Here is a 16,313-nt window from a genome sequence, read left to right on the forward strand (position 1 = left end):
TACACATTATCTCATTCAAAGGTGTATAAATATTAATGAGCCTCATTCACCGTCCATTTTTACAAAAAATATGTTGTTAAACCCCACTCATGCACTTTTCATGAAGATTCTGACATTCACTTACTGTATGTTTTGTTATTTGGATTTGTTCCTTATCACCCTGCAGCTCAAGACCAGTTACTCACAGAAGCTAAGTAGGGCTGAGCCTGGTCAGTACCTGGATGGAAGACCACATGGGAAAACTAGGTTGCTGTTGGAAGTAGTGGTAATGAGACCAGCAGGGGGCACTTAACCTGCAGTCTGTGTGAGTCCTAATGCCCTAGTAAAGTGAAGAGGACACTGTACTGTCAGTGGGTGGAGTCTTTAGGATGAGACTTTAAACCGAGGTTCTGACTCACTGTGGTCATTAAAAATCCCATGGCACATCTCGTAAAGAGAAGGGGTGTAACCCTGGTGTCCTGGCCAAATTCCCTCTATCGGCCCTTACTGGCCTCCCAATTGTCCACATCCACTAAATTTGTGCTATCACTGTCTCTCCACTCCCCCTATAGCTGGTGTGTGGTAAATGCACTGACGTCGTCGTGCTTCGGCTGCCGTCCCATCATCCAAGTGGATGCTGCACACTGGTGGTGGTGTGGAGAGACTCCCTCATTATTGTAAAGCGCTTTGGGTGTATGGCCATACACAATAAATGCGCTATATAAATACGCCTTACTCATTTACTTACTTAACTAAAAACATAATCTACAAACTCTCCAGACCAGTCATGCATTTATGTGAATGACGATAGATTGTTTAAAGTAATAGTTTATAGCAGTTTTATTCATTTTAAGTAAATAAACCCTTGGTTTAATTTCGTATCTAAAGAATGATGCTCACTGAACATTATAGGGCTCTAGTGATGTTAAAATTCAGATGGAGAGCAGAAAGTAAAAAACTGAATGGGAGACATAGAGGGAAGTCCATATTTTTGTGATTTATACTATACTGCAAAAAATGTATAAACAGAAAATAACCACATATGTTGGCATGATCCTTAAATAACGAAGAGGGCAGAGTTTTCTACTGAACTAAATATTATTGTCATCAATGCAGTAGATGCTGTATAAGCTATGTAATACTATAGATAATTACTTGAATTAAACTGTCGTAGTAATTATAGCTGTGGTACAGCACAACTGTAACAGTAAACAAATTATTTAATAGACTTCAGTTTTCTATGCTATATTATACACAATCACAATGCACCACAGTTTATACTTTAGTTACAGTATTTATTATAGTTTATCAGTTTACTATGGTACAGTAATCTGTAGCATTCATTAACAAAGAGTTGTACACATTAAACACTTTACTATGTGGTTCAAAAACATGTTGATTATAAATTACTATAGTTTTTCCCCCATGTAGATATCTTCCAGACATCACAAAATAACAGATGAAAGCATACAAAAGCGTGGACGCTTAGTCTACCTTATTATTTCTTAATTTTTGTAAGGGTGAACAAGTGCTCCTCAATAATAACCATCTATTTTTGTTGCAAGTGTTGCAATTCTTTTGTTCAGTCGATGAGCTTGACTTTAGCAAACATTCACTGCTGCTGCTCATCTCGATGTTCATGTTATGATTGTTTATTCTGCCGAAACGCCAGTAAAGACATGGATTACTGCAAAGCAAGACAGAGATAACATTGCAGTGATTACATGGCAGGGTACATCAATTATATTCTCCTGAATTTTGTATAAAGTGGTGGAGTTTGTATCCGATTTTTATATAACACATTAGCATATTTATACAGATAGCTATATAATCTTTAATAGTGCTGTCAAATGAATTATCACGTTCAAAAAAGTTTGTACACATGGATGTATTGAAAAAAATGTTTACTACGTGCCGCCTTTTCTTTTTCTGCAAGTTTGTTGAACTTTCTCCAATTTATGAGCAAAAACTTTTGGAAGTCTATAAAAGCTGTTCGGCATTTCTTATTGTGGCAGATTTAAATAATTATAAACAACATGAGACAAATATTTTGATGTTCTGACAGCGATTCCTATGTAGAAGAATCACTTCCTGCCCTCCATCTGAATTTCACGCGTCATCAATGACATCATGTGGAAACCTATAGAGTGCCCATCAATATACTGGGGTGTTAGGACCAGCACAGACTGCAAGTTGAGCACCTCTTCTGGCAGCTATCTAGTTTTACCATGTCATCTCCCAATCAGGTTCTAACAGGCAAAGTCCTGCTTAGCTTCAGTGGGCAACCATGTGAGAGCTACATAAAACTAGCTGCCAGTAAACAGATGAATATGTATATCAAAACAAAACATTGAAATCTTTGGTTGTAAGAGTGTCACTCTAGCTCACTCTAGCGATCCCTCCAGTAAAATCTGAGTCATAGCAAATGTGATTCAGCACTATTATAGGTTTACTCAAAGCAAAAAAGTTAAGAGGTTTGTTGAAAACCTGGACAGTGCGCAACCATCAATAATGGGGTAGAGTCATTATGTACAATATGACGAACACCAATAAATGGAAAAGTGTGGAAATCTGTAGTGAGGCGTGATTTTAAATTGTAGCTGGACTCTTATCTGTAGGGTGCAACAGATGCCAGGTAATGCTGCATGACCCATGTGGCAAGCAGGGCAGGACCAACTGTCATGAAAACAAGAGTGAAGCCATAATGATTGCTTAACAGCAAAACCTGTGCAGCAAATTAGGTTCTTTGATTAACAGAAAGTATGATGACAGTGAAAGAAGATATAGATATAGAGATGCTATATTCAAAAGTTTTAAAAACACACATTTATTTAAAACTTGAAAAGGCATCTTTGGATATCTTTCTTCTCTTTGCATCAAAATTAAGCCTCCGCACTGCTTGGTTCTATAGCATAAGGAACAAAGATCATTTTCAGCTACTATCTCTTGTTTAATCTATCATTACCCCCAGGTGCTATGGTCATCACGAGGACAATCCTAGTAGTGCGTGCCAGTGTTGCACTGTACCACTTGTGCCCTGCTTGCCACATACTCCCATCACGATCACAAGCTGAGGGCTGCTGGGGTGTGAAGGGCAAAGGAGGCATGTGGTAAGCAGTGTGCCAGTGAAGGACGAGATAGGAACAGCCCTGGAACATTTTATAGTGTTGTTTTGATTTTGTTTATGAGGCAGTACTCTGTGATCACCGCTGTTTATTTAGGTGATCAAAGTTTATGTTTATCCTTTGCATGTTCCCATCATCTCCTTGCCCTAACATTGAATTTGCTACAAGCCCTTAAGGTTTTTGCATTTGTCTAAATTGCTTTTCTATTTATATTTGATGTAAGCATGCGAAAGATAGACATCTTTATATTGTGTTAATGCCTTTAGCAGATAACACTGTTCTATAAATGTGGCTTTCCCTTTTTTTTTCATTCGTCTGCCCTACATCAACATTTTTTAAAACACACTATATGGATTGTCAAAGATAAAAAAAATAAAAAAAAACATTTAATCTTAAGTCTAAAGATTCCTGAGTTCTGTTTCATTTATTTGGGGCTGACTATTGTTCTTCATAACAAGAATGTATCCTGTATACACCCCAGAGTCTGTTCTAAGTTCTTACAAAAAACTGAAGACAAAAACAACAATAACAATGTGAAACAACACCTGCATGAGGTTACGTAAAATCAAAGCAATGAATGTAGCCAGAGCTGGTACACTTTCAGAGTGGCTGAATTACTTTTGACCATTTTATCCTATTCAGAGATGTGCAGAGTTTTTTCAGGATGTATTTTACATTACAAGGCTCAAAGGTGCACACTTGAGAGTACTGTTCCAGCAACAAATTATGTTTTGAACAGCACACTTTCAATTATAAGATGTTTTCAGTAATGTTTTCAGTTTGTGTAATACATGCGCATGCTTCAGTGAACCAAACTCATCTATTCATTTAATTCAATTACATTTCATTGATTAATCAAACTTATTTAAGTTTTTAGATGAATATTAAGTGTATTCTGCCAACAGCAATCTCTAATTGGCAATATCTCAAAGATTACCTATTTTCTGATATAAAATGAACGTTAACAATTTTGCATTCCTACTGTATACCAATAATTGTCTATGAACGATTGCACTTATTATTTTACTATTTAACTTCCATATGCGAGCATAGGTGTCTACTAAATACAAACTATTCGCCTAATTTGACTTTACTTTTAGGCTTTACATAGATAAAAATCACATACAAAAAACACATACAAAACACCATTCCATCATATTTTGCAAGAAAAGTGTTATGTTAACACTTGTGTGTCTACTGCTGGTCTAAATCTGCTTGACTTCTGGGCGCAATTATTCAATCTCAATGACATGAACCATTATAAGGGTGGTCAAATGTATATTTATATGATCTTTTTTTATTTTAATATCATTATTTAACAATACAGATCTGAGCAAACTATTTCCCACTATTTTAAAGGCTGACCCACCACACATCTTGTTTTGATGTCCTTTAGGGGGGATCAAGTGTTATATAAAGGGGTCAAACCCCCTTGTAATTTGCACTCTGATTATAAACCACAACTCAAAGAATACATTAGCTTTTATAAGACATGCATTCAAAAATAGAGCTTACATCCTGTTTACTTACTCTGAGAAGATAAATCCTCAAAAACAGCTGTAGATAAAACATTCATCCTTGAACCTGGGGTTAAATTCCAGATTAGCGAAAAGTCCAGGACAACTAAGGAGTTGTAAATGGCTTAATCCTGGATGAACATGGTGAAGACTGCAGAGCGCACAGTTCTCACTGTATGTTAAACTTGGATTTCTGTGCTGTTAGGGATGAGCAACAAGTGCTCCCACAACGGGACAGGAAGAGGGACCCCCTCCTTTGAATGAGGACCACTTCCTGTCTAGTTTCCCATGGCGATTAGCTATTGATGTCACCAGGAGGAGGAAATCGATTCACTCTCACTGTGCTTCCAGGAATTGAGAAGTGGCAAGCAGATTGCCTTCATCTTTCTTTCTTTATCACTACTGCACTGCACTGTGGTACTGAATGTACTTGTAAGTTTTGCTCTGACAGATTGCCTTTCTCAGTGGAAAACCAAAGATGAAAACTACAGGGACACACATCATAAAATGTGGAATAGACTCATTGATCAACCATGTAATTGGACATTTCATGCCACGTGTTAATCTGAGATTAACTCATCTCTCCTTTTTGCTGTTGCTGGGTCATTCAAAGTACCTCCATACATACTGTACAACATTATGTCCTTCGTTCAAAATTTAGCTCATCATCTCATGCAAATTAAACATCAAATATGTTCTCAGATAAGCTGGAACATGCGTGGTAAGGACACCCTGTCGCACTGTATATTCAAGGTTAAAATAAGAGTGAAATAAAACTGTACCTCTCACAGAGACAGAGAAAGACAGTTGACGGGAAAACCACGCTTTCTGAGATCAAAGCTTCCTCTGATCATTCTCTTTCACACACACACACAACACTGAAGCACTTAAATGCAGACAACCCAGCAGCGTTCCATCACACACATGCGCGCGCACACACACATACAGAATACCTAAATAGAAACTTTAATATAAACAGCATTTGCAGCCTGACATATGACAGGCAGACATTAACAAGAGGATACATAAACCTTTGAAGCTGTATTTGTAAGGATTTTTTTCTCAATACTGCCATAAGTTTTATACTAAGATAATGAAAAACATTATTTGAGTGTTCTATTTCTATTTGGTGGCTCCTATGGTGTTTGGAGTGGTTGTTAGGGTGTTTCAATAGTGTTTGGGTGATTAATAAATAGTTGTTGAGGATGATGTCTATGTGTAGATGCCAGTCTGTGACTGCTGTGCACCTTCTAAGGTGATTGATATTGTTAGGATGTTTTAACTAGGTGATGTGTAGGTGACTGGTTGAGGCTTATTATGGCTAGCAGTGGTTACTGGAGTGTTTACTCACACTAGGCTATCCGAACCATGCCCAGACATGTTTGACCCAAATTTCCTGGTTCGTTTGACAAGTATGAGGGCTTTGTGCCACACCTGGTTTGGCCGGGCAGCCCTGGCCCGGTTGGAAGAGGTGGGCCAGAGTGCAGTTCAGATGGGCTCTGGTGCAGCATGCTTGTAATGTGAGTGCAAAGTGTGCGGGAGCACCAAACTGATGCAAAGTGTCTTTTATAAGGATTTATTAATCATTCTTACTTTTCAATGAACACGAACTGTACAAATCAAAGATGCAAATCCCTCCACTGCCACTTTCAGCTTCACTCTTAATACGTCCAACATGATAGGGCTGGGCGAAATGGCCAAAATGAAATCTTGATAATTATTCTCCATATTGAAAGATAACAATATATATTTCGATATAAGTTGTTAATGCTTTCAGGTTTAAAAAGGGTACCCCAACAATGACTGAAGCCACAAAAATTGGAGGGTCCATTAAACAGCATAACATATTTTCTGCCAATAAAATTTTGGTGGCTGTAATTTCGGTACATCTCTAATATCGACACATTTTTAGATTCCCATTGTTGCACATTTCTGTTGTGTGATTGGCTCTTAGATCAATATAGAGTAAAAAAAATGCTTATTGTTATGGACAAATTTTATTGTTATTAGATATAATATCACTCATCGGCCCAGCCCAAGATGATGACTTTCATGAAAATTTATGAGTGCCTAAAGTGCAAATGATTTGACTAAAAATTACTGCATCCCAAACAACTTAAAATAATACAAAACATTATAATTAAACCAATCTCTACTGTACTGAGCGAGAGCACTTCTCTTCCTAACTGAACAGTCGCATCATCGATGATGTAAAATCTAGAGGTAAAAATGCAGCATGAATGTGGCCAGAGAGGGAGAGTGGGGACAATTGTCCCCAGACACGGATTAAGGCAACCGTGCCTAGTGTGAGTGCTCCCTCATTGTTGTTAGGTTGATGAGGGAGACTGTTTTGCAGTTGTTCGAGTCTGTTCTGGATGGCTGCTATTCTGATTGGACACATTGTCATTATTTGATCATACACATGCATACTTGTTTTGGTGACTTATGAAGACACTTCATATGTGTAATGTATTTTATGCTCTCCATACGCGTAATGTATTTTATACTTATATAATATTATTAAAGTATATCGCTTAATACTACCCTTCCCCCAAACCCAACCATTCATGTACCTGTGGCAAATTTTGAATGTAAAATACTGTTGAGTATAATTTTATAACAGTTTTGATTTATATTATTTTATTATACACATTTTTAAACCCAAAAAACAGTGCACACACATACTCACACACAAAATGTTTGTGAGATTAGACAACCACATCCCATATCATAAAAAGACTTCTACCTTTTTCAACATACTGTTAACTATTCTCAATGCAAAATACTTTAACATTTAAATGTCTTCACAAGCCTTTTTAAAATGTATTTTCCACTTTCATTGATATGGTATGAATTGTTTTTCAAATTGAGGTTGTCCCCAAAAGTTCCCAAAGGGAAGATTTGTATGATTTAGGTCACTTCTTGGTACAAAATATGTCCCTGAAGTATAAGAAAGTAAACACACACTAGGGTAGCCCAAGGAAACCCTGGACTGAGAACAGAGTGTTCCTCTACTGTGTTTCACTTACTCTCATAGCTAGATTAATTATTCATCCAATCGAGCCCTTAAACCATCCCCTCTCTCTCCCTCTCTTATGAATGGAGCATGAAAACTGAGATTTGGAGTGAATGTGTATGAGTTGTACAGGAAGAGGATAGCTTGCCCATACACTGACCTGTGTGTTAACGTCCATGTCGGCCTCCAGAAGCACTTGAACTGTAGCATAATGGCCATTGCGGGCAGCCAGGTGTAGAGGTGTGTGTTTGCGTGTATTACAGCTCATTAGATTAGGGTGGGCCGTCAGTAGCATGCGGACCACCTGTAGGCGACCGTAGAGGGCGGCCAGGTCCAGCGGCGTTTCTCCTCGACTGTTCCTCATGCTGGGGTCTGTCAGCTCTTGCAACAAAACACGGACCACCTCGGAGTGACCGTACTGAGCTGCACAGTGTAACGCTGTCTCCTTCTCAAGGTTCTACATTAGAGAGAGAGACACAGAGAGACAGCGTGTTACTGTAACAGAAATTCACTATGAAGCATTCATTATCAAAACATGAGCTGTCATTCAACTGTCTGTCAATCATATACTGCCCTAAATAAGGCCTGTAAAGCATTGCAAGGGCCCTCAGGCTATTGCCATGATTTTTTTAGCACACAGCACAGCAGCACAGATACACACCCTGATTGTATCCCTGCATCACATCAATTTAATACCACACCAATTCAATGCATCAATTCAATGATTTATTGGTGAAAAATAATAAAGACACATTTCTTAAAGTTGAATCATTTGGATGAATAAGCAGATTTATGCTGTCGTCATGTGATGAAATACTGGAATAAGTGCAATGTTAAAGTATAAGTGACACATTACAGTGCTATAATGTTGTGTGCATTTACCATGGTGTTTACTAAAACAATGTGGATGTTAAAAGTCCTTGTGAAATCCTAATGTACAATGCTAGTGTACAGTGTTATTATTTAGGGGAACAAGTAATCTGTGCAAGTTAATCTGAAATAAAAGTCTCAGCAACTTCTGGTTCACTCAGACTTTAAGGGCCATCACAAATGACACAAAGCACATTAACTATATACACTCACCGGCCTCTTTATTAGGTACACCTTACTAGTACCTTGTTAAACCCCCTTTTGCCTTCAGAACTGCCTTAATCCTTCATGGCATGGAATCAACAGATACTGGAAATATTCCTCAGAGATTTTGGTCCATATTGACATGATAGCATCAGGCAGTTTCTGCAGATTTGTCCACTGTTATAAAGGGATGGACATGATCAGCAACAGCACTCAGGTAGGCAGTGGTGTTGACACAATGCTCAATTGGTACTAATGGGCCCAAAGTGTACCAAAAAAATATCCCCACACCATAACAGCACCACCACCAGCCTGAACCTGGAATCAACAACAATGCCACATTTAAAGTCACTTAAATCATGTTTCTTCCCCATTCTGATGCTCGGTTTGAACTGCAGCAGATTAGCCGCGTTTCCACTATCATGCCTATAGCGAGCGAACCAGGGCGAGTCAAGGCCAGTCACATTTCCACTGTCACCTCTGGGGCCTAATCGGGCCAAAGCGGGGCTTTCTAGGGGGCCAGCGGTCGGCCTTTTTCAGCCCGCCAAACACCTTGGGGCAAAGAGGGCCAGTTGGGGCTTCGGGGTGGAGTGAAAGGAAAGGCAGACACTAGTTTTCTGATCACACACGAGTACATGTGCCAAACAAATAAATAAATAAGGGAAAGAAAACCTCTAGCCTTGTAGGCTGGGGTCTTTTTGCGTATGATTGCCCTTATGTTTCCCTTTTAAATGTAAAGCTGTTGCATAAAATAATAAAGTTTTCATTTATAAGTGACATTCTTTGCTGCGTCCTCCTTGATGTTTCAATAACGCATAATAATCTTTACCACATATTAAAGACACAGCAGAAAGTAAAGGTTTTCCACAGATTTTGTCAAGTTTAAAAAGTGTGTTTGTGCGCGTTTAGATACCTGTATATGAATGTGAGACTGAGCAAAAGAGCGCTCCCTGCACAGCCCTGTTAATCCCGCGACCAGCTTTTTTCTTCTTGTTATTTATTTTGTAGATAATACACAATATAAATACAACAGAAAGAAATAAAACTAAACAAATTTTACTCCACTTTTGTAGGCTCACCTAGTACCATATCTTGATAAAATAGCCTAAGCTATATTCAAATAATTTTAAGAATTACAAATATCGGATATAATAAAATTATTATTAAAATAAAATAATTATTATTATTATTAAAATCGTGCAAACAGAGCATTTTTTGGGTGAGTGAAAGCAGAAACTAGGCTACCTTCTTTTTTGTCATGCACAGCACTTTACAAAGGCATCGGGGAAAACTGCTAATACAAAATGTGTTCTGTGTCCTCAAGTGTTTATGGTTTTATATCACATGCTAAAATTTAAAAATGTAATTTTAAATGCATGAAGAAGTTGCAAAGTTGCTGAGCGCAACGAAATATAGTATTTATAAAAATATTTTATTACTTGTTCTTAGTGCTGAAATACGTAACACTTTTCTTAAGATCATAGAATAATGCAACATCCTTAAATAAAGGGAAATCACCTGTCATATAGCCTATGAGGAAAAATGTATGTTTCAGGTCTCTCCAGAGCATTTGGGCTGAATGTTTGACTGCGTCTATCTAAATGAGGATGCTATAAAATACATTTTCTACTGAGTTATTAACGGAAAATTTCTGTGGTGTAATTTTATGGATGGTGCGCTATAATGAATGAAAATACACAGGCCTGTGCGTATAGACATATAATGTACTGCTGTACAGTAACGTGTCATTTGTTTGTTTTAGTGGTCTTCATTTTACTCGTTTATTTTTGATGTGATGGTGTGCTTTATCTGCCTGATTCCCGCTGAAGTGGGCAGGTTGTGTGTGTGACGTTTGATTTGGGGGATGTTGTGGGAGCGGGGTTTGCGTGATGCGCTGCGAGCTACTAGCCCAACAGTGGAAACGCGACATGATTTCGGCTTCACTGCTCAACCTCCCAGGCGATTGGCCCGGCCCGGCCCAATAAAAGCCCTGGCTTACACTGGTCCAATAGTGGAAATGCGGCTGTTGTCTTGACCATGTTCACATGCCTAAATGCATTGAGTTGCTCCCATGTGATTTTCTCATAAGAATTTTGTGTTAAAGAGTAGTTGGACAGGTGTACCTAATAAAGAAATAAAGTTTAGAGTGTAGATAACAATAAAGATAGAGTTCTAAAAAAAAAAACATTCTTAATGTAAAACACCAGTCCACATCTATAACGATAAAGATATACATATGCAGGATATGCAAAAAAATCAATGCATTAGTGGCATACCTGCAGGTTACAAGGTTGTACTTCCAGCTGAAAAGTATAAACTACACATTAACATATTGTAAATGTTCATCAGTGAGAATGCAAATATACTTATAGTTATTTTTATTAGTGTGAACGGGTCTTTACAATGATGTTACTGGAATATTTTGTTTGTTTATTGTGGTGATACTACTGTAGAACGTTGATGAGTTGCTAGAATGTTGTGTCTGGTTACCACTATGTTGTTAGAATGTTGTGTCTGCTACCTAGGTGTTGCCACAAAATGCTAAAAATGCTAAAAACAGTATGCCATTATTTGGCTACACACACACATACAAAACATAGTGCATACATTTGCAAAAACTACAGTTAAAATGACTGTGACTGCAAAGTAAATCTCATGATGTTTATAATGAGAGAAATCATGCATCATGGACACACTCTACAAATGTCTGCCATTTCCAGGTGTTTTATTTAAAATGTCTCTGATTCGTTTCTGCATTCTTAAACTAAACTTCAATATGATTAATAAGTGACACTTCATTTATCTCCGCATTTCACTGAAATTGGGCTTTTTCCTTCCTTACCTCCAATTTAATGGGGAACGTTGTTTATTTTGGTGGCACTTTTGCCACAAGCCCTCTATTAATTTATAACCCACCTAAGATTTTATATATTGGTCCAATAAAAAAGAAATTAAATATTGTAAGTCTTTCAGTCTTCAGATCATTTAGAATTATCAGCTCTTCTCCAAGTGCACAAATGGAGTGAGCCCAGTTAAGAGTTTTAACATGTAAACCTACAAAGCTGACAACTATTTCATCCACCTGACCCAAACAGACCATAACCTGCAATATAACTCAACAGTGCTCTCTGTTGGCAATACAGCACACCACACTCTATACTGTACACGTGTTTGTGTGCTTGTTTTAGAGGAGTGCTCCTACAAACGAGTCAGAAATATGCATTTATGTCAGTAACATGAAGGCAAACGAAGCATTCATGCAAGGTCTGTCAATAAACAAGAGAACTGCAGCAAGCGGCCGCTTTAACCGCAATGACTTATTTCAGGCAAATGGGTTCCTTAATTAGCCAGACATGATTGAAAATGATGATAAGAGACTCCCAGTCCCTGAAGCAGCACAAAGAAACAGACCTGATACTGCAAGGAGATATCTCTAGCGCTCTCTCATACTCTTTAATCTCTTTTTTTCAGCCTTGAACGGCAAACACACACACCGTAATTTCCTGCATCTATTTGCCGAGCCTACATCATACATCTGTATGTCGGCCAGAAAGAGCAATATCCAGAGTGACAGCAGGCCGATTTCCCACTGTTTACACCCTATTGGTTAATATCCAAGATGGGCTGTCATGATAAAACAACAGAAGTGGCTTTTGCATTCAATAAATGAAACGACACACAATGGTGAAGGCGTATCTAGCGAACAGCATTTTAAATGACACAAAACACACCATTAAAGTGAAACAAGACAAACGGGCTCAACAAAAGTGCTTTGTTCATTGATGAGGACCTGTGAGTCTCGTCTCATACAGCGGATCACTAAAGCAGATGTAGAAACAGACAGTGAAAGCCCCCAGGGGGGATTGAGGAGGTGTGGAGGAGCACATTAGTCTCGGCTAGCCTGTACAATCCTGTGCTGTTTAATGTGGATTCGGTCTCTGAGCCGATATTGTAGAATTAAAAGAGTATTCTGGTTTAGATATGCCCAGCTTAGACAGCTCAGACTGCATTTGTGGCATAATGTTGACTGTAAAAAATAAAATAAAATGAAACAAAACATATATTTTAAAAAATAGATGTCATGCATGAAATTTAAAATAAAAGTAAACAGACATTTCAAATGTTCGAGTTAGTATGTTAAATGACTTAGATTTGTTAAAGGGCACCTATTTTATCCCTTTTTCAAGATTTAGGATAAATCTTTTGTGTCTCCAGAATGTGTCTGTGAAGTTTCAGCTCAAGACACCCCCATCAGATTATTTATTATACCTTTCAGAATATTGGATTTTCTGCTTTAGACACCATGTAGCTTTTTTTGTTGCCTGTGCCTTTAAAGGGCACATAGTTTACCCCTTTTTTAAGATGTAATATTAATATTATGGTTCTTCTGAGTGCCAGTTTAGGTTCAATTCAAAATGTTTTAATAAAATGGGTTAAAAAGTGTTATTTTGGGGGCGTGTACAGGCAGCTGTTTTAGGGGTGTTGTTTCACATAAAAATTTATTTTGACTTTCCGCCCAACGTAACAAGGGGGCGGAGCCAAGAGCTCCCCCGCTCTGTGTTTAGCAACAGACAGGCAGACAGAGAAGCAACATGAGTGAGAGGACCAGCATTTAGCCGTACATACACGAGTCAGACACAGACCAAGCAGAGAGTGCAAAATCATTTGTGCCTTTGTATAGTTTTACAGCCAACTGTGTGCTAGTTTAAAGTTCCGAGCTTATACACCGAGACTAATAACCACGCACACTGGATTAACTTTGAAGCAACAAAACTGCGACACGGCACACTCAGACACGCACATTCGGATGTTATTTAAAATCAAACTATTCAGATTGTGCTCTGTGGCATGGCAGAAATATGAAGTGTCCCGAAACGTGGCTGGACGCTAAGGACAGCCGCTGACTTGAAGCGCCGCTGTGTGTACCCTGATATAAACCTATGTTAAGAATTCTGAAATGCATGACACTGCATCGCTAAGCGTCGAGACCAGCAGGCAAGTTCATTATTTTATTTCCAATGGAGGTACGCATTGGAAACGTGAGGCAACGGGCTCGCACTTTTCAGCTGCACCTAGTTAAGATGACAAGGAGCTTTTGTGACCACGAGAAATGCAAACGGCTAAAGTTTAAGGAAGATGCAATGAAAAGTACACGTTTGCAAACCTACCTACAAACAAACCAAGTTACAAACAATAATTCCGATTAGCGCGATCATGTGATGAATGTTGATCTTGTGTTGAGACCAAAAAGCCTTACATCTAAAAATAAAGCAAGGGTGTTCCTTTAGTGACTTCGTTTTGACTGACACGCTGAAAATGGCGGACGTGAAACAACAAACTGAGGATATGGTGATGCGCGCCTGTCAATCAATATTGGTGGGCGGAGGGACCGCACTCCTACGTCAAGTTGCGGTCAATCTGAAAACCTCTCCAATTAGTCCACCGTTTTTATGTTGTTAAATTGAAAAAAAAAAAAGGACTCTGTGTTTTTATTTTACCCTAATATGACAGTCTATACACTATACCTACATACATGTCTGTCCAAACAGTTTGAAAAGTATATTTTTCACCATAGGTGCCCTTTAATGCTAGTTCGTCCCACCTCAGTGTGCCTCAATCTCCACCTCGGCTGTGTCAGATAAACACCACAGTGAGAGTCATAACGGAAGCAGATCTCACGTAACGTTTGTGAGAAATACTACAGTAAGAACTTTCTCATTAAATATTTAATGTATTTGTTGTGTAGTTAATTCAAGCCTTTCTGCAAAGTCGTTACAAAGTTCACGCACACACACAGACACACACACACACACACACACACACAGCGGACACACACAGCACATGCGTTTAGCTTTGCACTGTTTTTGCACAGCAAATGTGACAGAATACACATTATTATCCACTGCAGTATGGATATCCTTTTCGTTAATGTACAAAATAAACCTGATTTAACGTCCACGCACCAGGATTGAAGCGTCTTCTTTTATAATTGTGCAGCTGTAGGGCTGTGGTGATAAAGTAAAGACTGTAAAATCGCTGTAATTCATTACAAGCATGCTCTGGTTTAAAAACGTGTTAAACATGTAAAACTCATTCCTAACCACATTTGATGATCGATGATCAAAGAGAGCTGAACAGATCTTTTAATCCCTGTTGCTTTGCGCACGACTTATCTTGTTGATATGATTATATGCGCTACAATGGAGACATGTTAATACGTGTCTGTCAATCAATTCGGAGGGAGGGGAAACCGCGCTCCTACATCACGTTGCGATGAGCTTTAAAATGAGAGGGAATTGGATCCTATTTAAATGTCAGGAAATTTAAGAAGAGACTTATTGTATTTTGTTCTATCACTCCAATATGACTGTGGACACACTATACCTGCACACAGTTTTGTCCAAACAGCTTACAAAAAATTTTTTTTTTCATCATAGGTGGCCTTTAAGCTCAATAAACAGCATTTGCGGCATAATCTTGATTGCTACAAGAAAAAGAAAAATGGTCACACTTTAATAAGGTTAAATTGGTTCATGTTAATGTGTTTACTAACATAAACTAATAATGAACAATTTTTGTAAAGCATTTATTAATCATAGTTCAACATTTAACTTATTAACTTTAAATAATGGACTGCAAGTTAACGAAACAAAAACAAATGACATTGTTTTTATTAATAAACATGAACAAAGAAGAATACATACTATAATTGTAATGTTCATTATTTATTCAGGTTAATAAATAATTATAAACATGAACTAATAGAAGCTTATTGTAGTGCTCCCAATAAAATAAAAAAATGCTAATTATGTTTATAAATTTATGAAAGAAAGCATTATTTAATATATGTATTATCCTTGTATTAATTCTTCTGTGTGTAATTCATACAGAAAAAGTTTTTTGTTTATATGAATATCATTTACATCTTATTTATTAATAATAAACATTGAGCCCACAATATTCCTTTACATAAATTAATGTCTTTATTCTACTTCTTTATATATGATTCCATTTAGACACCATGCCATTCCACAGCTTGGTCCAGTGATGACCACTGGACTATAAACACATGGTTCAACTTATGCTCACATACGCTTGACAGGAAGTGACCTCATATCAGTGACCTGTACTAAAGAGAGCTGAGTGAGAGTGTTAACACAGCAGATCTGACACCAGCTCTCACAAACATCTGGCTAACTTTGTGTGTGTGAGGGAGAAATGGAGGAATTCAGAGGGCCGTCTCTTGTGGGCTCAGAGGAGCTGAGAGTCAGAGAAAACGGTGTAACCTTTCATCCTAGCAGCCAGAAAACAAAACATTCCAGAAAACTAGTCATTTTCTCACACTCCCTAAATAAATAATAAGTCCTAGCTATCTTATTGTTCTTACAGTTTTTACATAGCAGTTTTCAATATATTAATACAATGTACATTCGTTTAAGTATATCTTGAAGTAATCAAAAGTGACATTGTTGAGGCATTTTGAAAAAATATACTTCCATTTCAACTAAAAGTTGTTCATCCTGAAATAATCATGAAAAGTGGTTTCCACAAAATATGAATAATGTTTCACAAAATCACTGTTGTAGCATGGCATACCACAGC

The 16,313-nt window shown here is 37.8% G+C and overlaps 1 protein-coding gene across 17 annotated transcripts in view; it reads right to left on the reverse strand.

The window, feature by feature from the left end:
• The window catches only part of anks1b (ankyrin repeat and sterile alpha motif domain containing 1B), a 315,281-nt gene that overhangs the window by 225,168 nt on the left and 73,800 nt on the right, over window positions 1-16,313 (reverse strand). For 11 of the 17 annotated variants that reach the window (XR_012401619.1, XM_021475055.2, XM_073946404.1 and 8 more), the window contains one exon: window positions 7,798-8,094. Coding sequence is in view for 15 of the 17 variants with exons in the window: in XM_021475055.2 (XP_021330730.1) it covers window positions 7,798-8,094 (297 nt within the window). In the remaining 2 variants the exon portion in view is untranslated. Of the gene's footprint in view, window positions 1-4,634; window positions 4,823-7,797; window positions 8,095-16,313 lie in introns of those variants that run through there. The other 6 variants (XR_012401620.1, XM_073946412.1, XM_073946410.1 and 3 more) reach the window with 1 other exon arrangement.

Source organism: Danio rerio, chromosome 4, assembly GCF_049306965.1.
Source record: "Danio rerio strain Tuebingen ecotype United States chromosome 4, GRCz12tu, whole genome shotgun sequence".
Classification (NCBI taxonomy): Eukaryota; Metazoa; Chordata; class Actinopteri; order Cypriniformes; family Danionidae; genus Danio; species Danio rerio.